At 41.4% G+C, this 15,701-nt stretch overlaps 1 protein-coding gene across 6 annotated transcripts in view; it reads left to right on the forward strand.

Annotated features, from left to right (window-relative positions):
- LOC125463155 (protein TASOR 2-like) overlaps positions 1 to 15,701 on the forward strand; it is a 109,731-nt gene that overhangs the window by 65,358 nt on the left and 28,672 nt on the right. For all 6 annotated transcript variants that reach the window (XR_009447202.1, XM_048553985.2, XM_048553986.2 and 3 more), the window contains 3 exons: positions 4,832 to 4,919; positions 9,231 to 9,401; positions 12,642 to 14,677. Coding sequence is in view for 5 of the 6 variants with exons in the window: in XM_048553985.2 (XP_048409942.2) it covers positions 4,832 to 4,919; positions 9,231 to 9,401; positions 12,642 to 14,677 (2,295 nt within the window). In the remaining variant the exon portion in view is untranslated. The remainder of the gene's footprint in view (positions 1 to 4,831; positions 4,920 to 9,230; positions 9,402 to 12,641; positions 14,678 to 15,701) is intronic.

Consider the following 15,701-nt stretch of genomic DNA (forward strand, 5'->3'; position numbering starts at 1 on the left):
GGTTCAATTCCACCTTCAGGCAACTGTCTGTGTGGAGTTTGCACATTCTTCCAGTGTCTGCGCGGGTTTCCTCCAGGTGCTCTGGTTTCCTCCCACAGACCAAAGATGTGCAGGCTAGGTGAATTGGTCTTGCTAAACTGCCCATAGGGCTCAGGGGTGTGTAGCTTAGTTGGGTTACAGGGGAATGGGTCCGGGTGGGATACTGTGAAGGTCACTGTGGACTTGATAGGCCAAGTGGCCTGTTTCCTCACTCGGGATTCGATGATACTCACAGGTGGTACATTCCAGACCCAAACAACTTACTGCATGATAAGGCTTTTCCTCAACTCACCTTTTACTGGCTCCTTTAAATCTGTATGCTCCTGTTCTTAACATTCTTGGAGGGAAAGCTAGGCTCAAATGCCATGTTTTACGGCTCTTATTGTAAGTATTACCTTGGGTTCAGTGTCACCAAATTGTCCTTTTAATTGGAGCTGTTGTCCTGTATATTATAGGGTATTCCTCTTTCTCCTCAATAGGGAGGTAGTGGGGTAGTGGTAATGTCTCCGGTCTAGCAATTCAGAACCTTGGTTAATGCCTTAGGGAAATGGGTTCAAATTCTTCCATGGCAGATGGTGAAATCAGAATTCAGGGAATCTCTGTGATTTAAAAGGAAAATGAACCAGCCTAATGTAAACATTGTTGATTGTTGTAAAAACCCGTCTGGGTCACTCATGGAAGGAAATCTGACATTCTTATTTGGTCACGCTGTCGTGTGACTCCATACCCACAGCAATGTGATTGACTCTGAACCAGCAATAAGTGCTGGCCTAGCTAGTGACACTCCCATAAAACCATAAGATATAGGAGCAGAATCAGGCTATTCTGTTCATTTGAGTCTGCTCCACGATTCAATCATGTCCGATATGTTTCGTGACCGCATTCTTCTGCCTTCCCTCTATAAAACTTGATCCCCTCGCTAATCAAGAATCTAACTCTGTCTTAAATACTGAAAGATTTGGCCTCCACAGCCCTCTTGTGGTAATGAGTTGCACAGATCAACTACCTTCTGACTGAAGAAGCTCCTCCTCATCGCAGTTCTAAAGAGTTGTCCCTCCACTCTGATGCTTTGCCTTGGGTCCTAGTCGCTCCTACTAGAGAAAATATCTTCTCCATGTCCTGTCTAGCCAGGCCTCTCAGTATTGTGTAAGTTTCAATGAGATCCTTCCCCCTCCATCCTCTTAAGCTCCATTCTTCTAAACTCCATCAAGCACAGATCCAGAGTCCTGAACTGAGCCTCATATGACAAGCCCTTCATTTCTAGGATTGTTCTTGCAAACCTTGTCTGGACCCCTACCAAGGCCAGCGCATCCTTCCTTAGATACGGAGCTCAAAACTGCTCACAATATTCCAAATGCAGTCAGACCAAAGCTTTGTACAATCTCGGCAGTAGATTCCTGCTTTTGTATTCTAGTCCTGTCGAAATGAAGGCTCACATTGCATTTGCCTTCCTGACAGCCAGCTGAGCCTGTGTGTTAACCTTAAGAGAATCCTGGACTAGGGCTTCCAAATCACTTTGTGCTCCAGGTATCTGAAGCCTCACCCCATTCAGAAAATAGTCTGTGCCTCTAATCTTCCTACCAGAGTTCATTACCACTTTCCCCACATTGCACTACTCAACTACCCAACTTTCTAGGTCTTTTCTTCTAACTTTTACAATCCTTAACTTCCTTTGTTAGCCACAGTCAATTGACTTTTCTGGGGCTTATATGTCTTTGAAAGAATGAATAGTTGCTGTGAGCTATGTTTTAAAAAAACATTTAAAGACTATTCATTGCCTGTGTATCATCGTGCCTCGTACTCCCCTTAGTAGTTTCTTCTTCCTTGTGTTGAATTTCTGCTGTGCCTCCTGAATTACCCCCAGAAACTCCAGCCATTGCTCTCAACCATCTTCCCTGCTAGGTTCCCTTTCCAATCCACTGTTGCCAGCTCTTCTATCATGTCTTTTTAGTTCCCTATACCCAGTTGTAATACTGTAACATCTGATTCCAGCTTCTCCCTCTCAAACTGCAGGGTGAATTCTGTCATATTATGGTCACCGTCCCCTAGGGTTTTCTTCACCTTCCTCCCTTATCAAATCTGTCTCATTACACATCCTGAAAGAGGAAAGAAACTCCTTACATCTGGTTTAAAAATATTAGGATCCAAGAAATTGGGTTACACCATTGAAATCCATCACAAGTCTCCTCTTTTTAAACAAAGCAGAATGAGCAATTTCTGTCAACAGCACTAATTAATGGTGTTATTTAAATCAAATTAGGTAAAGTGGGGAAAAAAGGTAATAACACTTCACTGTCACTCTCCAGTGAAATGCAGTAAATACATTAGTTTTCTTCTATTTAACATTAGAAATTGAACCAAAATTTACATGTTGTCAAACTCCAGGAACACTCAGGATAATAAAGTGTGGAGCTGGATGAACACAGCAGGCCAAGCAGCATCTCAGGAGCACAAAAGCTGACGTTTCGGGCCTAGACCCTTCATCAGAGGATGATCATCCTCTGATGAAGGGTCTAGGCCCAAAACATCAGCTTTTGTGTTCCTGAGATGCTGCTGGGCCTGCTGTGTTCATCCAGCTTCACACTTTATTATCTCGGATTCTCCAGCATCTGCAGTTCCCATTATCCAGGAACACTCAAGAAGCTTAACACCATTCAGCACAAAGTAGCCCACTTCATCATCACCCAATCTACCACCTTCAACATTCACTCCTTCCAACACCAATGCACATTCATAGCAGTACGCATTATCTACAAGATGCACTGCAGCAACTCACCAAGGCTCCTTCAATGGCATTTTCCAAATGAGCTAACACCTAAAAAGGCAGCAGATGAATTTGAATTCCAGGAGCTGCAATTTCTCCTCCCAGCCACTCGTCATCCTGACTTGGAATTGTGTCATCATTCTTTCACTTGTCAGATCAGAAACCTCAAACTCCTCTCCCAAATGCATTGTGAGTCCAGAGACTGCAGCAATTCAAGAAGGCAGCTCACTACCACCTTCTTGAGGGCAATTCAGGATGGCAAGTACATGATGGCGTTAGAAGCAATGCCGACATCCCCAAAAAAAGTAATGTTAAAAAAAGAGCAGTGTTCTCTTCCTTGGGTAGCTGGCTGAAAATCGTGGGTAATTTGGGACTTACCACATACAGAGTTTAATTGCATCTTAGTACACAAAGCCAAATGAGCCAATGAATATGAACAGAAGTGTTGTGGTCAGAGATACTGAACCACTGCAGCATTGATACAGAACCACAAGGTGTTGACATAGTCTAACCATATCTCCCACTTCTGGCTACAAAGCTAACAGTGACTCTAGACTGTTTCTTAGACAGGCTTATTCACAAAATTATGATTGCAACTCCTTAGAAGCTATACTGAAACAAAATAATACACTTTTAATAATTACATTAGATATGCAGCTTATCTGGAAAGCTCATCTCAGTCCCACAACCTACAGCTGTAGTATGCATCTTGCAGACTGGCAGTCCAAAATGAGACAGGATCTGAAACCTCCTGCAGGCCTCTGGCATTCTACACACTACTCATTTGGGCTTGTTGTGTATTCTTGTTTTTAATTTTGCCATCACTGTCTATGCCTTTGTCAACAGGCCCAGCTCTGGAGGGCCCTCCCTAAACCTTTCTGCCTCAATTTCAGTCTTTAAGTGATTCCCTAAAACCTACATGGTTGACAAATGAATAGAATTCTCTTCAGTGGAGTTAGCTAGTTGAAAATAAAATGAAGACGGAGTGGAATAGAACAATCATCAATGTCTTGAAATATCTCTGCAGAAAGGAAGTGGCTGCTGAATTAAAATAAAAGGCTGACCCTTCCTTTCAAACAATTTGCATTTTCATCACTTATTCTGAAATTGGATACCTAGAAATATTCACAGATTCTTAGAGAATCCGTATTCTGATTGAGTCATTTGACCAAAAAAAGTTGGTACTAGTTAATTTGAAATATGATCTCCCCTGAAAAGAATTTTTTGAAAAGCTAGGAATTCTGTAGACTTCCCATGCAGCAGAACAGTTCAGAGGTTGGAAAATCTGTAGTAACCAACCCCTGGTCCCCTGAAGTCTGTCAATGCTGTGAGGCAGCAGTTCTAACCACTGAGCCACTCTGCCACCCCTATATAAGCTTTATTTGTTCACAGGATGTGGGCATCAGTATTTATTGTTCCATTCATTGTCCAGGGGGTAGTTACAAATCAACCACATTACTGTGGGTCTAGAATCATATTTGATTAGACCAGGTAAGGATGCAGAATTCCTTCCCTAACAGATTTCACTGAACCATGTGGGTTGTTACAAGGCCAGATGTCTTTTTCCCTGATTTTTATTTTACTGAATCCTAATTTCTCCATTTGTCATGATGGGAGTCAAACAGATGTTTTCAGAGCATTAATATAGGGCTCTGAGTTACTGTCCAGTGATATTACTATGAGATCAGCAGTTCATCAATTGAAGTGGAACTTTTAAAATCATACAGAAGAACAACAGGTTCCATATTTTTAAGAATACTAAGGTGTGGGCTGTAGCGTGGTGGCTAGAAGGGCAAAAGTGTTAGCCTTTTTAGGGTTAAGATAAATGAAAATAGATAGCTATAAGGAAGGAGAAATGAATCGGGATTATCTAAATGCATGTAAATGTAATCTCAAATTGAAGTTTACTAGAGGTTATGTCTTTGAGTTTAACGACTTATAATGATGTAAGAAACTACAATGTATGGTAATTACTGTTAGATAAGTTGGTTGTAAATTGCTTTAACTTGTACTTTGTTTTGTAAATAGGAGCGTGAACAGGAACCCAAAAATAACATACATGCTGCAGGACTGGAACAGGAGAACCAGGAACCCAGTTTGTCTCCGAGAATAACAGGTTTGCGATTGTTACTGTTCTGAATGTTGCTGCATATTGACATAGGGTTTTGATGTTAACACAATGGCAGTGAGATTTCATATTTAAGAGCATTAATGCCCTCACTGCTCATTTCATTAACATGTCATGATCTTTGACATTCATGTTGAAGAAAATTGTTTTCTGGATGTTCACAGTGTAGTGATTGGAATGAGGACAGCCAGGTGGATCTCACTGAATATGAGCTCCCCACCTGATTGGACCTGGTTAACACAGCCAATCAGGAAGCCCTGGCTGACAGATACAAACAGAAGTATCAGTGCTCCTGCTCACTGTAGAAGCCACCTCTGAGCTGGCTGGGTCAGTATCATCTCCTATACACATATAAGTAAGGGGTGACTTCTTAATAGGATATTGGCGTCTGTGGAGTTATTTCACAAAGCACTGATTGAATCCATTCCTCGCTATTGGTGTAAAGAGTAGATTCTGGAATAGGTTATCAGAATGCATACTCCTGGTGTGGAGTAATATGTATGGGCAGCCTGTCATTATTACATAGTAATATTCTTTTTTGCATGAAAATTGTCAGCCACTCACTCATGGGGTAGGTCTAGCAAGAACAGAAAAGCATGACATTTACATTTAACAGAAAAAGTGCCAAGCTACCTGCCTACATTGTTCTCGAACTGACTTTTGAGTTTTCTGAGACAACAAAATGTGAGGCTGGATGAACACAGCAGGCCAAGCAGCATCTCAGGAGCACAAAAGCTGAGGGGATAGGTCAGTCCAGGGAAGACGGACAGGTCAAGGAGGTGGGATGAGGTTAGTAGGTAGATGGGGGTGCGGCTTGGGATGGGAGGAAGGGATGGGTGAGAGGAAGAACAGGTTAGGGAGGCAGAGACAGGTTGGACTGGTTTTGGGATGCAGTGGGTGGAGGGGAAGAGCTGGGCTGGTTGTGTGGTGCAGTGGGGAGAGGGGACGAACTGGGCTGGTTTAGGGATGCAGTTGTGGAAGGGGAGATTTTGAAACTGGTGAAGTCCACATTGATACCATTAGGCTGCAGGGTTCCCAGGTGGAATATGAGTTGCTGTTCCTGCAACCTTCGGGTGGCATCATTGTGGCACTGCAGGAGGCCCATGATGGACATGTCATCTTTGAGTTTTCTGAGTTACTTTATCAAGTATTGCTAAAGCCTGCATTTTCTTAGAGTCAGTCCAGATTTTGTGTTGATTGGGTTGTAATGTCTAATTGGGAGGGGAAAGGAAAAGCAAGAATTCTTGTCACTTTAGATATTAGTCACAGGGATGTCAATCATTTATTCTTGTGGGCCTCCAAGAGCCTTTGGAGTGCGTAGAAAAGGTATTCTTCCAGTGAAGTCATTCCATCGTTTGGCATAGAAACGGGCCCTCCAGTCCAACATGTCTATGCTGACTAAAACAAACAACAAATTACAATAATCCCGTTTGCCTGCACTTGGTCCACAGCTGACCATACCCAGCATTTTAAGTGAACTTCAATTTACATCTCATTTTGGTGCTTTAATTTAGGATTAATCAGTGATTGAGGACTTAAGGATTGCTCTTTCCAAAGTAGGTTAAGTGAGAACAGTGCAAATTTTATGGGTATATTTTGATCCCAAGTTAATTGATGAAGTGTCAAATAAGGCAGTAACATTTTTCTTAATAGTAGGTTCAGTCACAAGAAAGAGCATACCTGTCTGCTCCCACCAACTAACAGTGTTCCAGCAGTCTCTGTCTACAGGTGCTCTAAGTATTCATATTAGCAATGCCCTTGATCTAAGTATTTTCAGAATATAATTGACATTTCATTAGTAATGTGTTGCAATAGGACAAACAAAATAGGACCAGAAGATGATGTGGCCATTCCATGTTCTAGATACCTGAACCAGGGGAAATGGCCTGTTAGGGTCTATCCTGTTAAGCTAGTTTGGAAGCTCATAAGCTTGTTCTTTTCAAATTAACCTCACCAGGAGCTCACCATGTGAGAAAGTGATCTGGCCCTCCACCACCTGCTCCATCCTGCTTCCTGCTACACCCACCCTGCTTAAGATGCTTGTTATATCCACCTGCATTCCTCCTCTGGCAGCACATTCCACACACCACCCTCTGTGTAAAATAACCTGCCTCCCACATTTCCCTTACATTTCTCACTTTTCCCTTAAATACATGTAGCCTACTATTTAACATTTCTAACCAGGGAAAAAGACTGCCCATTCTATCCATGCCTCTCATTATTTTGTAAACTTCTATCAGGTCGCTCTTCAACTTCCAACGTTCAAGTGAAAACAGACCAAGTTTGTCTAATCTCTCTTCATGGGCCGATACCCTTCTCTGTACGCTCTCCAAAGCATCAACATCCTTCTGGAAGCATCGTGACCAGAACTGTATATTCCAATTGTGGCCTAAACTAAAGTGCTATGCAGCTGCAATATGACTCGCCAATTTTTATACTCTGTGGCCTAACTGATGAGGGCAAACATGCCATATGCCTTTTTGACCATCTTATCCACTTGTGTTGCCACTGTCAGGGAATTGTGGACCAGTACGCCTAGATCCCTCTGCATGTTCGTGCTTCTAAGTGTTCTGCCATTTAAAATTTTACAATTTTAATTTAAATAAAGTGAAATTTAAATTCAGTTAAGAAAATGGGGTGGCATGGTGGCTCATTGGTTAGCACTGCAGCCTCACAGCGCCAGGACCTGGGTTCGTTTCCAGCCTCGGGTAAATGTCTGTGTGGAGTTTGCGTATTCTCCCCATGTCTGTGTGGGTTTCTTCCGGGTGCTCCAGTTTCCTCCCACAGTCCAAAGGTATGCAGGCTAGGTGGATTGGCTGTGCTAAATTGCCCGTAGTGTTCAGGGGTATGAGAGTTATAGGGGGATGGGTCTGGGTGGGATGCTCCAAGGGGCGGTGTGGACTTGTTGGGCCAAAGGGCCTGTTTCCACACTGTAGGGAATCTAGTCTAAAAGTTGAAATAAAACGCTAATATAATAGCAACATGTAACTGTTGGTAAATTTGAAAACCCTTCTGGTTAATTAATATCCTTCAGGGAAGGAAATCTTCCATCCTTACCTGGTCTGGCTTATGTGTGACTCCAGATCCACACAATGTTGTTAAGGATGAGCAATAATTTGCTGACATAGCCAATAATGTCCACATTCTGTGAACAGAAACAAAAATCAATATTATAATCACTCCATGGCGTACCTTCAGTATGAGGTTATTAATCCTATCTAGTTGCACAGTGTTAAGTCCAGTATAGTCTGCATTCTGAGATAATAAGGTGTAGAGCTGGATGAACACAGCAGGCCAAGCGGCATCAGAGGAGCAGGAAAGCTGATGCTTCAGGCCTAGACCCTTCTTCAGAGGGTCTAGACCTGAAATGTGAGCCTTCCTGCTCCTCTGATGCTGCCTGGCCTGCTGTGTTCATCCAGCTCTACACCTTGTTATCTCAGATTCTCCAGCATCGGCAGTTCCTACTATCTCAGAAACAATTTTAGCCTGCATTCTGGTTTGCTCCAGAATATGCTGCTCTAAGAAAATCTCCCAAAAGCAGAAAACTACCTTTCGATATTTTTCAATTTATATGTTGAATAAAATCCCCTGTGGTGGTTACTGTACCTTTCTGACGAGCTCCTGTTATTTCAACCTCTATGATTTGATCCACCTGTTTGATTATTGTTAAGAGACCTATACACCACTCTGCCATTATCATTTCCTGTCTTAACCCAAACCATTTCTACATCATGATTTCCTGAACTTTGATAATTTCTCTCTGTTGTGTTGTACCATCATTAATTAGCAGCACTTTGTCTGACTCACAGACAGCAGATTTGACTCTTAAACCCTTGATCTACCTTGAAAAGCTCCAGATAGCAGTTGATCTTCCTGCTTCCTTACTTAGTGAATATATGCTTTTTTGAAAACACTAATGTCTTTTTTTTCTCTAAAGGGTTTAGAGTATTTAAATAATAGTGTAGTATTTAAATAACCGTGGTTCCAATGGACTTTTTTGATGTAAAGCTTCATTTGTCAATGACTTAATTTTTAAATATTGCTATTTTGTCTGGAAGTATATTTTGCTACATACAGCTTGGATGATGTTCCAGCCCTGTCTATAGCCAGCTGAGTCTTGTGAGGCATTGTGGTCTTGCAAAAATGACTTTGCTAATTGATTATATCTTTCACCATCTGAAGTATCATAACTTTGAGTCAACATTTGAAGTAATTCTTTAGGTGGGATCATTGTTGATATGTTGGGTAAAGATCAGTTGGGCATTAATGTGTAACAATACTGTAATGTATGTTCAACAGATGACAGAAATATGACTGACTTAATGCAATGCAACGATGTCCAGGATATGGCTCCTGGATATTTAGCAGAAAGAAGCCTGGTGGATTCAAGTCAAACAGCCAACAGAGAGAATGGTTCTGTTATAAAACAGACGGATAATATTCAGCAACATACACTGGATGATTCTGAAGGTAACTTTTGTAACTGCATAAATATTTACCATAGGTCACAGTATGTTAATCAAACATTAAAGTTTCAAAATATCTTTATAAATGTAGGATTGACTTGTAAATATTAAATATAAAATAATATAAAATCTGATGGGTGTTGGTTGAAATGTGTCTGAAATTCTTCCTGGAAATACACGTAGATGACCTGCTAGACCCCATGCACCGGCTTATAAGGTGAATACAACCTAAACATACCATTCGTTTCTCCAACACTAACATTCTTACAAATACTTTTTCTCTTCAATTCCTCATTTCTCATCAGTGCCTTGGATCTCTAATTCTGGTACAATTATTGTGCCCTCCTCAGTGCCATCAGAGGCAAAACAACCGTTTAGCTCTCCTGCTAGTTCTCCACCTCCATGTATAAATTCATGTGACTCTACCTGTAATGGATCCACATTTATTTTAGCCAAAGGTTTCCTTTTTGCATTCCTGTAAGAGTACCTACAGTCTGTTTTTATGTTTTCTTTTGCTGGTTTACTTTGGTATTTTGTTCTCCATTTCTTTATTAGTTTCTTATCACTCCTTTGCTATATTCTAAATCCTCCCAAACCTTTAGCTTATTGCAAAATCTCACAACTTTTCTTCTGATCTCACAAAATTCTTAGCTTTCTTTGTTAGCCACAGTTGATGGACTTTCATGGGGCTCCTATGTATTTGAAAGAATGTACAGTTGCTGTAAGCTATGTAATGAATTGTTTAGAGACTATCCATAGCCTGTGTGCCATCACACCTTTAAATCCCCTCCTCAGCCAATTTTCTCCTCAAACTTTCATAATTTTGTTAAAATTTTAACATCCTGTCTTCGTATTTGAACTACCCACTTCCAGCTGTAATGTAAGATGCTGTGATATTATTGTCATTCATCCCTAAAAGTTGACAACAAGGTTATTAATTTCATAAGGAGAGGCAATGGTGTTATTGCTGGACTGTTAATCCAGGGATCCAGATAATGTCCTGGGGACCTGGGTTCGAATCCTGCCTTGGCAGATGGTGGAATTTGAATTCAATATATATCTGGAATTAAGAGTCTAATGATGACCGTGAATCCATTGTCCATTGTCTGAAAAAATAAGCAGTTTCTTTGTGGTATACATTTCAGCGGTGTTCCTTCACTGTTCAGAAATGCAAATTATAGTGCAGATCTGCAATTCATTTGTTTAATTATACATAACTTGAGCTTTGTAATTCCAGTCTTGGACATAATGTGTTTGTTTTTTAATCATTCACGGGATGTTAGAACAAAAAGCAGTACAGCAAGGAACAGGCCTTTGATCTACTAAGACTGCACCAACACATGACGCCTTTCCAAGCCAAAAACCTTTTGCCTTTACACTGTCTATAGCTCTTTGTTCCCTGCATTTTTATCGATCTGTCAAGATGTCTCCTAAATGTTGCTATTTTATTTGCTTCTACAACCTCTTCCAGCAGGGCATTCCAGTTACTTATTACCCTGTGCTGGTAATCTGTTGGTACTTGTTTTCAAACTCTTACCCTCTTCCACTGAGGAGAAGATGCATAACCGGGGTGGGAGGGGTCTTTGATTATGTTGGCCACTTTCCTGAGTCAGCAGGAGGTATAGATGGAGTCAGTGGAAGGAAGATTGGTTTATATGATGGTTGCATGATCTCCTTTAAACTCACCTCTTTTTACCTTAAACCCGTGTCCCCGAGTAATTTACATTTCAAAACTCGGTAAAAGACTCTGACTATCCATTCTATCCATGCCTCTCATAATTTTGTAAACTTCTATCAAGCCGTTCCACATCTTTTGTCAAACCGAGTTTGTCCAATCTCTCCTCATAGCTACTAGTGCCCAAATCAGGCGAGATTCTGGTAAATGTTCTTGTACTGTCTCTAAGGCCTCTATCTCCTCTGGTAGTGTGGTGACCAGAACTGTATAATAACAATATTCCAAATGTGGCCTAACTACAGTTCTGTACAGCTGCAACATGACTTGCCAAATTTTAGACTCACTGCCTCAACCAGTGAAGCCAAGCATGCCATATGCCTTCTTGACCACCTTATCCACTTGTGGTACAACTGTTGACATAGCTGACAAAGCCAACAGTTATTGCCTATCCCCATTTCCCTTGACTGAATTGGTTTGCAAGGGCATTTCGGAGGGCAGTTCAGAGTCCGCTGTAGTCGCTTGTGGGCTGGGTGAGGGTTAAGAAAGCATATGGTGTTTTGGCTTTCATTAACAGGGGGATTGAGTTTAAGAGTCGTGAGATCTTGTTGCAGCTCTATAAAACTTTGGTTAGACCGCACTTGGAATACTGCGTCCAGTTCTGGGCGCCCTATTATAGGAAAGATGTGGATGCTTTGGAGAGGGTTCAGAGGAGGTTTACCAGGATGCTGCCTGGACTGGAGGGCTTATCTTATGAAGAGAGGTTGACTGAGCTCGGTCTCTTTTCATTGGAGAAAAGGAGGAGGAGAGGGGACCTAATTGAGGTATACAAGATAATGAGAGGCATAGATAGAGTCGATAGCCAGAGACTATTTCCCAGGGCAGAAATGGCTAGCACGAGGGGTCATAGTTTTAAGCTGGTTGGTGGAAAGTATAGAGGGGATGTCAGAGGCAGGTTCTTTACGCAGAGAGTTGTGAGAGCATGGAATGCGTTGCCAGCAGCAGTTGTGGAAGCAAGGTCATTGGGGTCATTTAAGAGACTGCTGGACATGCATATGGTCACAGAAATTTGAGGGTGCATCCATGAGGATCAATGGTCGGCACAACATTGTGGGCTGAAGGGCCTGTTCTGTGCTGTACTGTTCTATGTTCTATGTTCTAAGTGAACTAGATGAGATTTTACAACGGTTTTGTTGGTGAATGACTGATTCAAGCATTTTTTGTTCATTGCAGATTTATTTGTTAACTTTGTGTAAATTTACAAAATGCTGTGGTGTGGTTTGAGCTCTTGTATCTGGATCATTAGTCAGGCCTCTGGATTACCAGTCTAGTAATATACTCAATCTTGCTGTTTAGATTTACTGGATCTTTCTAGATCATTTCTAATTATCAAGGCATGATTTTGGTTAAATGTTTGGTCACAGTGAACAATCAAAATAAATAATGTGTTAAATACAATTACATCATTGGTAAATAAAGTTAATTTGTTTCTAATCTCTCTCATCCAAAAGCATAAATAATAAAAGTGTCATTTCAAAATGATTAATGAAATCTGTGTATTTTCACGTTAAGCGACGGAGAGTGAGAGTCCTTTGTCACAGCCATCAACATGCACAGCTTCTGTTGTGGAGAAGCCAAAAAGTGTGGATAATGATGACAATCCTGAACTGGAAGCAAGAGAAGTGGAAATCATGCGACAGTCTTCAGTTATTAAGGAGATGATTGGTATTCGGTTGCCAGCCAAGGACCCAGCTCAGAGTACAGCGAGCATGAACTTGAAGAATGCAACTGCTTCACCGAGTTGTGAAGAAGTGAATAATCACAGTGAAAACAGACTTCAGACTGAACAGTTTGATAATCTTGCTGCCTCAGAAAATGCAACAAGCACAGAAGACTTGGGAACCATCAAAGACACACTTGCAATTGAAAGAAGCGTGCCACAGGATACATTCAATGGAGTGGACCGTACTGATGCTGCTCCACAAAGCTCTCCTTTGACAATTGATTTACCAAGTCACACTAGCACACTAAACTCTTCAGAATCTTGTAACATCATCATACCCAACTATAATCAGTCTCTGGATTCCAGTAAAACATTGCACAATACAGCTGGGGCATTGGTGAGAGAAAGAGCTTGCTGTTCTGTTGAAAGTTGTGCTACTGATCAATTACTCCGAAATGTTATAGATACGCAGAGGAGGAGAATAAGCGTTAGAAGGTTGGTGGGCGAGAGGGAGATTACAAGCAATTCCGATTCCAAATGTCTAAGCGATGTGAAATCCTTATCCCCAAGTGATGAATCTAGAAGGCAATTGAAACCTCAAGCTATCTTTAGTCAAAACTGTGCATGCACCCTGAAAGCTCAGGAAAAGCAGGAGTTTGATGGGTCCAAGGACTTTATTGCTACCTCTGAAAGATCTGATTGTGGCCTTACAGAATCTCCTTTTACTGTCAGAGACTTTTCAGAAAGTTTGGATATTAAAATAAAAACAGCCACTAGAGATTTTTCTGGAAGCAAAAAGGTGCCCAGGATAAGTTGTAATGCCAATGGCCAGAAGATCGAAAGGAAAAGGAACATGCACAGAGAGGAATCTGAAGACAGAGATTCAGAAGGTGGGGATTTCAGAGTGAAACAAAACAGCCAAAGTGGGCCCTGGCACATGTGGAAGGTTGATATGAATCATTCAGCACACATTTTGGAAGAGGAGATGAGTGATAGTGGTGCCCCTGTGCCTCGGACAATTAAAATCCCGGATCTTTTTGGAAGACCGAAAGTCTACCAAAACTTTACTGTCACTGCGGAGATGCGGCAGAAATCTGGCGAGGCAGCAAGATGCAGAAGAATCACCAGAATATTCTGTAATTGGCACAAGGAGAGCTCTGCTGTTCAACATTCTGGAGAGTGCAACTGGAATGCAAATTACTGCAGAAACACAAGCCCTGTCGAAAAAATTCTAAACTTGGAGTATATGAATTTTTCTCGGGATCTCAAAAATGTAGTGAACAGAGCAAATGCTGGACTATTCACAAGTCCCACCTCATATTCCAGGGATGGAAATAAAACAGCCTTGAGGAGGAGAAATATCCAAATGGTTTCCAGTGAGAGACTAACTGGGAGGGGGAACCCACTGACTGTGACAATATCGTGCCAAAAAGTTGAGCACAGCAATGGAAGGCGGTTGCACAATAAAACCTGGCCACTTCATCGGACAAATGGCGAGGATGAGCCTTGGGAACTGGAAACTGTAACATTCTCTAAACCAAAATGTTACACAAATTCCATAAACAGTCGCAAGAGGCCATGTGGTCAATCTTATGCTATGACTAACAATTCAGCAGAACCTGCAGAAAGGATGCCAAGGAAATCATGTTGCATCAGGGAGAAAGGATCTCCTCTTCATGATGAGCTGCTAAATGCAAAACGGAAGAAATATAAAGACCTTCAGGATGATGGGAGGAAAAGAACTGATCCATTTTTGTGCTTAATAACCGAGTTTTGCAGTAACTTACACCAAAATTTGAGCGAAGTTGTAAAAGAATCCTGGAAAGGCACTTACAGCTTTTATGTCTTTGAAACAAATTCTGACCCATTTTTTAAGGAAATTAAGGTAATTGTACTATTCACTATTTTATATGTAGAGTATATTAGAAATAAATTTCACTGCACCAATCCCTCCCCATTGCGACCCATCCTGTGTTCCATTACTTAGATCGATCATGAAAACCTGTCAATGTAAACTTACTGTGTTGTAACTACATCTTTCTGCCACTGGGAACACTGCAGTGCCACCACTTACCGGAGAGTAGATAATGAGTGACAAGTTTCTGCAATAGATGTAGGAGTTTGTCATAGAAATATGTGATTAATGTGACTTTAAACTGAGATCTGAATTATGTCCAATTATTCTCTGCACTCTAACCTTCTTCTGCATGGGATTCTCTTCCAGAGATATAACACCACAGAAAACTAACTTCAATTATTTAAATAGGACACGTGTTCTGTGTACATTTCCCGGTTCAACTGAAAAGCAAAGAATTTTGGGTAATGTAATCCCTTTCACAAGCTCCACGTGCTCTACAGCAATTTAGGGCAGTAATTTACTTTTGTTGTATAGCCTCTGAAGCTCTGGGTACACAGTAGGAGTTTGAAAATTGATTGGGGTGAGATGTGGGGAGAGGCAGGGGCGGCGAAAATTGGTTGAGAGCTAACAGGAAATCCTTGCTGTGCTCCTGAAAAGTGCCCTGGGATGATGGACTATGTACAAGTCCCAGTTCGATGACTGACTATTTTTCCAGTATTACAGAGCTCCCTTATTTTCCTCACTGAAATGTTAGCCTGGATCATAGGGCTGAACTCCTGAAAGGGGTCTGAAATTACTATATCTGAAAATATGAATGCTTTGGTCAATTTTTCGACACAACATTGTTACATCAATGGGCCCCCCTCCCAATTAGCCTGAGACCCTCAGCTTCACCCACATAATCAGCCCGAACTGTGTTATGTGCGGCATTTAAGTAACAGCACCATTGGCTGGAGGCTAATGTTTCTAAACGTAAAACCTTGTATTGATCATTCCCATCCTATCTTGTAGAGGGACACTAAAGTTTCAAACCACTCTGTGCTTTGTGCTC

This window comes from Stegostoma tigrinum, chromosome 25 (assembly GCF_030684315.1).
Source record: "Stegostoma tigrinum isolate sSteTig4 chromosome 25, sSteTig4.hap1, whole genome shotgun sequence".
In the NCBI taxonomy this organism is placed as follows: Eukaryota; Metazoa; Chordata; class Chondrichthyes; order Orectolobiformes; family Stegostomatidae; genus Stegostoma; species Stegostoma tigrinum.